The 9,870-nt window shown below is 55.6% G+C and overlaps 1 protein-coding gene across 1 annotated transcript in view; it reads left to right on the top strand.

The window, feature by feature from the left end:
• Positions 1-473: 473 nt before the first annotated feature.
• Positions 474-9,870, top strand: part of LOC309685196 (electroneutral sodium bicarbonate exchanger 1-like) — a gene marked incomplete at both ends in the record, with an annotated part of 144,630 nt that continues 135,233 nt past the window's right edge. The window contains 3 exons of the mRNA XM_082501006.1: positions 474-679; positions 2,068-2,192; positions 3,565-3,640. Of these exons, the coding sequence (XP_082357132.1) occupies positions 474-679; positions 2,068-2,192; positions 3,565-3,640 (407 nt within the window). The remainder of the gene's footprint in view (positions 680-2,067; positions 2,193-3,564; positions 3,641-9,870) is intronic.

Raw genomic sequence — 9,870 nt, 5'->3', positions numbered from 1 at the left:
AGCCGAACCGAGCCCAGCTCACCAGAGCCGACCCCATCCGAGCGGAGCCGACCCCATCCGAGCGGAGCCGAGCCCCGCCGGTGCCCGCGGGCGCGGTGCGGCTCCTCCCGCCGCGGGTGACGGCGCGCAGGAACCGGCCCCGCGGCACCGGGCGCTGCAGCTGCTCGTCCCGCTGCGCTCCGGCGGGGCGGCGCGGGCTCGGGGAGCTCCTGCCCAGGGCGGGGGCGGGCGGGCGGAGCGGGGCGCTGCCGGGGGCCGGGGGGCGGCCCGCGGGGGAGGGGGTGGGGGTCGGCCCGGCCCCGGGGCGGTCTGGTCCGCCGGTGCCCGCCTGTGCGGGGAGGGGCGGGCGGAGGAGCGGCAGCGAGGGCGGCTGCCGGGCTTTGCGCTCCCTGGGGACGCGCGGGTCTCCCCGGGGCCGCCCGGGCTTCCCCCCCCGCCCCCCGGCTTCGGCGGAGTTTGTGCTCCGGCTTCAGCGCTGTCGGGAGGGGCTGTCGGGAACCCCGAGCTGGACACGGCGCTGCAGACGGGGCCTCGCCAGCAGGAGCCCCGGTGCCCCCCGGCAGCGCCGCAGTGGGGCGAGCGCTTGTCCGAGCCGCGTTGCCCGGGCCGGGCGGCCGCCAGGAGCCCCCGAGCACTGGCTGCCTCGTGGCTCGGCGGGGAGGAGCGCTCCGTTTTGCCGGCAAGGGTGTCCTTCGCGGGGCAAAGGGGCGTTCGGAGCGCCGTTCCCGGGGAGGCAGAGCCGTGTCCGCTTCTCCTGTGCGTTTGGCTTTGCGTTTAGTTAATCGGAAGCCTCTGCTTTGGTGCTGGAACCGGGGTGTGTGGTTGGCACAGGAGAAGTACTTGGGAAGTTGTTCGTCCTACAAACACGGCTTTCATGGGATAACGAGTGCCTTCTTTTTGGTCGTTTGTCAGCCAGGCCACTGCTCATCAGAGGCGTTGAGTTGTGTCCGCTTTGGAAGCGCGAGGCGGCTGCCGGAAGGGCTGGAGGCAGCTGTGGCAGAGGCTGTTTCCTCTCACAATCCCCAGACGAGACCAACGCTGCTGCTGCTGCGTGTCGGTGGCCCTCAGGAGTCCCGCGGTTGGCGCCTAAACCGAGAAAAGGCAAAGCTGACATCACGGCAGTTTGGGAGGGAGCGGGTGAGTGACGGGTGCCACTGCGCAGGGGCGTCATTAGGCACCAGAGTTACTCGCTTGAGAGAGCCCAGACCCCCGTGGGAGCCGTCGCCAGAGCCACCCACGGCACAGGGCCGCTCCTCTGACGCTCCGGGCTCGCACTGGCCCCTCTGGGGCGCCCCGAGCCCCAAAACGCAGCTGCCTCTGAAGCGCAGCAGCAGCAGCCGCCGGTGCAGAGCAGCCCGCGGCCGGGGGGGGCTGGAGCAGAGGCCGGTGGGGGCCGGGCTGGGGCTGGGCCTGGGGACGGGGACGGGGCCCGCGGGCCCCCGGCGCAGCCCCGGCCCGGCCCCGCCTGAGGCAAGGGCGGGCGGCGGGGGCGGCGGGGCCGGTGGGCGCGGCGGGGGCGCTGCCCTTCAGCGGAGCGGGGGGCTGCCCGCTGGTCGCCGGGGCTGCGCGGGGGCCTCGCCGGCCGGCAGCGGGGCTGAGGCGGCGGCGTCGCCCCTGGCGGCGGGTCGCGGCCTTCCCCCGGCCCCGGGCCCTCCCTGCCGGCGCGGGGCTGCGGGGGCAGCGGGGGGAGGCGCGGGAGCGGAGGGAAAGGCGTTGGTGCCGGCCGTGCCCGCGGGGGCTGCGGGGGGCGTCCCTCGGGGCCGGGGGTCGGCCGCCGGCTGCGGCAGGGCCCTGCCCGGGCTCTCCGGGCAGCCCCCGGGACGGTGGTGGGGACGTATCCCGAGCGGCGGAGCCGGCGGCGGGGGGGCCGTCAGGCCGTCCTGCTCCCAAGCCCCCTGCTCGGACCGGCGGTTTTCTGAGGCGTGGCGGGCGTGGGGAGGAGGTCTGTTCTCTGGGCAAACGTCCTGCGGAGGAAAAACTGCTGTACCGCCTTCTTGTGGTGTGGCAGAGTGAGATGTATCTGGTGAGGGGTTTTGGCGTTGACCTCGGGCTCTGCTGCTTCCCCAGGCTGGCGTTCGGGGAGAAAGAAAGATGTCGTTGAAGCCCTTCACCTGTCCGTTGCCTGAAACGAGGTTTCTTCACGCGGGCAGGCTTGTCTACAAGTTCAAAATCCGGTACGGCGACTTCCAGAGGTGAGCCCGCGGGAGCCGCAAAGTCACCCTGCGGTGCGCTGAGGGCCCGTGGGGGCGGGTGAAGAGGAGACCCTCAGCTCAGGTCTCGGGGGCTCCTCGTGCCCGGCCGTCCCTCCCTGACCGTGGCGGTGGTTGCTTCAGAGTGGCGGCTGCGCCTGCCCGGGCCGGGCATCGGCCTGAGAGAGGAGTCTGAGCTGTGAAAAATGCTGCTGTTTCTCTGCCGTGTGGGGGTTTCGTGCTTCGGTGGAAAAAGCGGCTTTTTCTACGGACAGTAGTTTGTGCTTTTGTAAGTGTTTAACTGTGGAGCTCTGGAGCCTTTGCAGTGGTTTGGCCCCAGGTAGTGACTGAGCCCCACACGCTGCTGCCTCAGTGCCCGCAGTGGGGTGAGGGAGAGAATGGGAAGGGTAAAAGTAAGAAAACTCGTGGGTTGAGATAAAGACAGTTGAATAGGTAATAATGGCAGAAGTTTGAGCTGCTCTGGAAAAGGAGCCGGAGCTGCTCAGGTTCAGGCTGGTATTCCAAAGCAGGTGCTTCCAGTGTGTGTCCTGCTGAAGGAGTGTTCTGCAGAGCTCAGACTCGCTCTGAACCTTTAGGAGTTGTTGCAGACTCAGCCTCTGCTTAATAATTAAGAACAATAGTATTGCTAAATATTGATAAACAGACCCCAACGCAGTGGCTCAGCACAGTCTGGCTCCCCGTGTGCGTCCTTCAAGGCCGTGATCGTCAGCAGATGGCCGTTCGGGGTTGGTGCCCTCAGAGGCTTCTGGAAGGTCTTACAAAGTGTTGAGGGTAAATCTCGTTTGCGATGGTGTCAACCGTGCAGAAACTAGGACTGAGATCCTTTTGAGTCCACAAGTGTCCCTGCATCAGAGGAACAGGACGACATTGTGCCATCCCCAAAGCCCCGTTTTCGTGCCAGTGAGGTTGCAGCAGGGCTAGAATGCCCCAGGCCGTGACTGGGGCATCTGCCTAGAGAGCGGTTTGATGAGTGTGGGCGGCGGACGCTGCCAGAGCCTGGGTTTTCTCTGGCAGTGACTGTTGTTAGCTGCAGAAGAGAGTGTGCTGTGAACGTTGTGCCAATCAGGCTGTCTCCAGAGCTGAAGCTACAGTGAATGTCGTGCCACACTGGTCTCCTTTCTCCTTTGTAGGCTGGCTCTTTGACATTCTGCTGCGTGACTTTCTTTTGGGAGGAATGGAAACGCAGTTGTTTCTTTAGCTTTGCTGGAATGGTGTGGGATCCAGGAGGATTAACCTTCCTCCCTGCTTTGTTGCTGGTGTTGATTTTGGAGAGGACGGTGTGTTGTGGTGTGGTGTAGCGTTCAGAAGCTGCTTACAATGTTGCTCTGCTCTGTGAGTAAGCTCTTTCCCTCAGCGTCATGCCTTTGGAAGGCACTGCTGGTGGTGTGCATGTGTTTCCGAACAGCCCGCAGGCGTTTGATCTCCTGAAGGTAAAGAGAGCACCGCGTGCGTTTGAGTGTGGCACCTGTCACTGCCCCCGCCTGTCTCACGGTTTGTGTGCATTGCGACGTCGGTGCTTGCAGTCCTTGCGGGAACAGGACGCGAGACATTTGTGGCACCTTTTGTGTTTTGTAATAACTTGTGGAGTTGGTCGTGAGCTCGTGAAGTTGGTCTTCACATCAGCACGGTCAAACGGAGCAAAAGCAGCTCCCTTTACAGCGAAACTCCTGAAACTCTTCCCCGTGGCGTCACGGTTGTGGTGAACCGGGGGTGCTCGTTCAGCGCGTCTGGATTCACTCCCAATTCGTCCAAGAGAGTAAAGGAGTAAGTCCTAGTGTGTACGTGGCCTTATGCCCAAAGCGGTGCTCTTGGGCAGCCCGCAGATTTGGGCTGTGAAACTGCCGTTGCCCACAATAAGATGGTGACCGATGTGAGGGCAGGTTCCCAAGAGAGCATTGCAAGAGCTGATCGCAGCTGAAGGTAGAGCTGATTATCTCCACGTGTGTGCAGGCTTTTGCTGGGGCGAGGTCCTCTTTGCTGAAGGTTGCTGAGGATGGACTGAAAAGCTCTGATCGCCCACCCGTTGTGTCCTCAGACACGCAAAATACAAAGGGGCAGGAAATATAGAAGAAGCAGTCCTTGTGGAATGATGGATGTTTTTGACAAACAAGAAATTAGGAATTCATCTGCCCGCTCGCTGTGCTCTCTGTGCAGTGGGAATGATGCTTTGTTGTTGTTTAATCTCTTACAGCGACGGTAGCTGCCTTGCTATTTGATTGGGGTGGGACTAACTCTCCCTGTTTGTTCCACAGCGCTCCTGATCTCAGCAACAGCGAAAGTGCAGTCGAGGAGTTGGAGGTAGGAGTGGATGCAGCTCCACGGGACCTGATCTGAATGTTAAGCTGAGCAAATCCTTTGTTGTGGCGCTGAGGACATTTTGCCAAATACAGCGTTTCAAGAGGGAGTAATTGGAGAACTCCTCTGGAGAGTACGAGGGTGATAAAAATGACACAAGTGAAAAATGTCATCACCAGGCAGCATTAGCGTGGAAGAGTAATGTTTTTATTTGAAACATTTCAAAGCAGCCACTGACTGTCAAAATTGGACACCTGAACCTTCCTATTTGTCGAGCTCGTTGTACCCCGTTCCTTTCTGATTGCTGCTGCGATTCCTCCTGTGGTGGCGCTTTCCCCGGGTTCTCAGCCCCAGACCTGGCCAGCGCGTTGAACTGCTCAGGCTTGAGGAGCTCTCACACCTCCTGCTGTTTCAGGAGCTGTGGCGCTGCTCGTGAGCTGCCCGACAGCAGCGGGTCTAATGCTCAATTGCCCACGCATTCCTCGCCACAGAGGAGCTGGTGGAACCAGTGGACGTTCTTTTAACGATGCCGGTACTTTGTGGCCAAGCTTGGTGTCAGCGGATGAGCTCTGTTGTTGTCACCTTCTCCCTGAGAGAGAAGAAAGCCCCTGCCGGTCCTGAGGAAATGAGACAAATATGCTGCCTACCCTACTGCTTAATTTTTAAAAAAATCTTCAGAGTACAGTACTGGCATTATAAATAGTATTGAAGAAAATGTGCTGATTTTAATTGGTACAGAAAGTTAGTGTTTATTTTTTTCCCTTTTGCAAATATTGACAGGTATTACTAGACAAAGCTTCCCATTTGTAAAGCAGGAGTTTTTGGGGGCTGAATTGCAGTTGCTTTGTATCTGAATTGGGTCAATATTCAGAAAGAGAGGAATATGTTGATTTTTGAAACAGGTCAATACTACGTGTGTTTTGCTGGCAAAGTGGAGCCTTCTGAAATGTAAAGCTTCTTAAATTGAAAAGCCCACCTCCACTCTCCATAGCACTGCTTCTGTGTTGGTTCAAGATTAAGATATTCATTCCCTTCAATTTCTGAGAGTCTGTTAGTGCAGTGCACTCTAAGGTGACGGGAGAGAGTGGGGAGAAGAAGGGGAGGAGGAAAAGCAAAATGTCTAGAACCGGCTCCTCCATGATTCATGCAAACTGTAAAGTAATTTTAAATTTCCCCCACGCCTCGAAAGTGTACTTCACAGTCCAGTTGTGGCTCTGTTGTTAATGTTCTTCCTTCATTTCTCTTTTTGGCCTCTCCAGGAAGCGATTCGAGTAGTCCTGGGAAATCTTGAGGATTTACGTCCATTTTCTACAGAGCACTTCACAATCTTTCCATGTATCCTTTCCTTCCTCCTTGCAAAAGAAAAGATTGGATGACTTGTATGTGTTGGGCAGTGCTGAATCAGACATTTGTGTGCAGTAGGTGCAGATCTTTAGCTGGAGTGCGGCTCCTTTGGGCACGGCAGTTTGACGTGAGCAGATCCTCCTACGTTGATGCCTTTGCTGGAGAACTGATGGGGAAAGAGTGTTTTGCATTGTTTTCAGAGAAACGCTACTGCGTTCCAGGTTGGATGTAGGCAGAGAAAATGAAGGTGTGTATGTAAAGTGGCAGGAAGCCCACCGAATGCGATTGCAAGCAAAGCACTGGTGCCGTGCTTGGAAAGGTTGCTAAAATGCAAAACACTCCTTACAGACTCAGCAGCGTTGGCCCACGAGGAGAGAGGACGGCGGTAGTTTTCTCCTCAGGTACCTTAGGGTTGAGTGTTGTAGTCGCTGTAGTGTAAAGGATTGCGGAGAAGTTAATCTGCCGAGGCTGTTGTTGAAGAGAATAGTGAGTTGGTTGTATGAGAAGCCTTTTCAGGCCTGAGGTGTGTCGCTTTGTGAAGGGGAAATGGAGAAAGGAAGGGGGTGAGGAAGGGGGCAAGGGGAAGGGGAAGGGGAAGGAGACACAGGAAGGGGAAGGGGGAACGGGAAGAGAATAGGGGACAGTGGGCAGGGGAAAAGGAGAGGGGAAGTGGGAAAGGATAAATGGGAAGGGGAAAGGGGACAGTAGTCAGGGGCAGAGGGGTAGGAAAAAAGAGTGGGGAAAGGGAAAGGGGAAAGGGGGCCGGCAAGAAAGAGGTCATGCTCTGTCTCTGTCAGAAGCTGGTAGGTATGAGAGCGACTTCCTGCTGTTCCTGCCAGGAAGAGAAAGCGGCCAAGAGCACGGTCAGCCAGGAGGCACCCAAACAAAGGTTTGGGCTGTTGGTTTGCTTCACTAAAGCTCAGCCAGTTTTGCCTGCGGGCTTGAGGAGCATTTGATTCACGAACGTGCGTTTCTAGAACTTGGAAGTCTATCCACGTGCTCGGCCAGCACTGGGCACTGCTGAGAACCGTGAGCTCAGAGGCCCGGCGTGATGAGTTGTCCTGCAGTCTGTGTGTGGGGCTCCTCGCTGGAGCATAACTCTTGGTTAGTCACCAGCTGGGGGAGCTCCGGGAGAGTGTCACCTGGCTGAGTGTGTCTTGTCCTGTGTGTTGTGAAGTGTTTTTTCCCAAAGTCCATAGTGGAAGATTGTCTTTGCTCCCTCGTACGCGTGTGCCATGAGGTGTGGCTTTGGAAGCTTTATAAGAAGACATTGTCAGGGTGCCTGCTCCTTTGAAATGTTCAGGCAATGTTCTTAAGTCTTATTGTCCTTCTCAGATTTGAGTAAATGGGAGAGAGTATCGAAGATGAGATTCAAACATGAGAATGTCCATCTCGTGCCTTATCCCTACGCTTGCACTATGTATGTGGAACTCAACTCGTTTCAGCAAAACCTGTCTTGTGGTAAGTCGTTATGGCTGTGTTTGGATAATTTCTGGAAACATCTGTGATCTCCATCTTGCTTTTCCCTTTCCCTTCATCTCCTGTGTCTTTGAAGCAGAGGGAGCAAAACTGCGTGCAGCTGGTCTCACCCCGTCGCTTGCATGTAGCATCCCCTCTCAAATATACCACGTTTGGATGTAGGAACTCGTAAACGTGGAGAATTTGCTCCCTTCCCTGTACACCTCACTCCAGTAGTTAATTGCCCTCTGCAACAGTTGTTCAACATTTCTGTCCTGCAATTACGCACAGCATAACGTGCTGTTCCTTTCCGGCACCGATGTCTCAAGTTTCTGTTGGCAGGGCTTTTCCTTCAGGAAGATAGGTGTGGATGCCGCGCATGAGAGGGTAGCTGGCCAGTCTCCTGTGGAGGCTGTGCTCCAGCTGTCCTTGCATCTTCAAGAAAAGCAATTGTCCCCATCCCATCGACAGGTGGTATTTGTAGCCAGGAATTCTAGTTCTGAAAGAGCTGCATGTGCAGTTTTTCCATTTCAGCACCTCACGTGCAAGTCCAGCATGGTTTCTAAGGAGTTTCTCTTGTTCTGCGAAAGTGAGGTGCAATGCAAAAATGTACTTTTTAAGTTGGTGAAAGAAAGTCCAGTCACCAAATAGTCACCAAATTTGATCCTTTAACCTCTGTTACAGGTGAAGAAGCAAACAAGGGCAGTGATGAGCTTGTAAGTTTTGTGTGTGTTTGTGGTTTGTTTGTTTGTTTGTTTTTTTTTTTAAGTTATATTGTAAATAGTCTGGAGAAGCAGAATATAGATATAGGCAATGCTGTAGTTGTGCTGTTTCTGGGTGTCTGTCAGGCACTGTAAGGTGGCGCTGAATTCTCACCTATAACCATCCAAGTTGGGAGAAATCGTCCTGTTGGTTCCATGGGCCTTGGAATGAAGTGCTGCCCCCGGAGCCGAGGGCCCCGCTGGCTGCAGTGAAATGTGTTTGCTACAAGTCTGAGCTGAGCTGTCCGATGGTTTCTTCGCGGGGAGAGTCTGTGTGAGGTCGATAGGGCTGAATCGTGAAGTAGTGTCCTCGGTGCTGCATGTGCCATAAACAACCAAGTTCAGCTTCTTTGGAAAGTGTTTGTTGAATGAGAGCTGAGGGTAGGTTTGTTTTCAATATAGGTGAGTGTCTGCAAATGGAGTAAATTAGTGAAGGTGTCCTGTCCAAATTCCCCCAAAGAAAATCCCACTCTCTCTGCTAGCATTACACTCCTGCTAATGACATTCCGTGGCCCTCCTCTGAAGACGGAGAGCACGGGATGTTCTGGCAAGCAGTATTTCTTGTTGAGACCTGTTGAGCATAATTCTCTGGATGGGCTCTTGGTGCTCATCTTCGGTTTGAATAAGGCAGCTAGTCTTTTATTCCTGAAGCAGTTTTTGCATGAACAATTTTGCAAAGTACAAATGTATGTTAGCTCTGAATTTTGTTCTAAAGTGGAAAAGTCAAAATCAAACGTTATCAATACCAAGTTTGCAATGTTTTGAAGGCCAAGAGAAGAAATGCAGTGTCAGAAAGTACTGCCGTGGAAGAAACGGTGAAGAGGAGAAGAGTGGAATTCGGAGCAGAGACCTCACGCCCACAGTTGGGTATGGACAGGTGAGTTGACTACAAAATAGTCTTCCAGGGCACCTATCAGTATTTTCAGTGTCTCTTGTACCTTCCTCCTATTTCATTCCTGCGTAGTCCTTTGCCCCATTTGTCGTCTTCCTTCTCTTCCCTGGGTGACAGAACCTAAGCAGGGTTGCCCATGTTTGGAGCAAAGCTGTCCCATGCTTTCAGGTCCCGTGCCATTAACCGGAGGTCTTCCTGTTACGTGTAGAATCGCAGTGGGATGAGAACTCGGCAGCGAGACAAAGCCAGGCACTGGCTTGCACAGCTGCGCCGGGGGTGCCAGGGAAGAACTGGGAACAGCTTTCTGGCCACATCCCAGCCTGTTCCTCTCAGTGGGCTGATGAATGCCGCCTCTCAGCTGGAGGCTGAGATCTCTCTCTGTGGATTTCACAGAATGGCTGAGGTTGGACGGGACCTTTGGTCTCATCGAGTCCATCCCCTCCTGCTCAAGCAGGGTGACCCAGAGCAGCTCGCCCAGGACGTGTCCCGTCAGGTTTTGAGTGGGCTCCAAGGGTGGAGACGCCACAGCTTCTGTGGGCAAGCAGTTGTGGTGCTTGACCCCAGTTGCAGTCAAAGAGTTGTTTCTCGTGTTTAGATTTAATTTCATGTGTTGCCATTTGTGCCCTTTGCCTCTTGCCCTGCCAGAAGGCGCTGCTGAGGAGAGCCCGGCTCCCTCTTCTTCCTTCCCTGCCATCAGGTGTACGTTGCTAAGATCCCTCCTGAGCCTTCTGCAGGCTGAACAGTCCCAGCTCTCCCAGCCTCTCCGTGTACGAGAAGGGCTCCAGGCCCTTCATCATCTTTGCAGCCCTTTGCTGGGCTGAGCCCAGTGAGTCCCAGCCTTGTCCCGGGGAGCCCGTTCGGGACGGGGCGCACAGACTAGCCTCCGCAGCCCTGAGCAGAGGGGAAGGAT

This window comes from Vanellus vanellus, assembly GCF_965231255.1.
Source record: "Vanellus vanellus genome assembly, contig: HAP1_SCAFFOLD_57, whole genome shotgun sequence".
In the NCBI taxonomy this organism is placed as follows: Eukaryota; Metazoa; Chordata; class Aves; order Charadriiformes; family Charadriidae; genus Vanellus; species Vanellus vanellus.
Note: the sequence above shows the minus strand (reverse complement) of the source record. Positions and strands in the feature narration are given on the sequence as shown.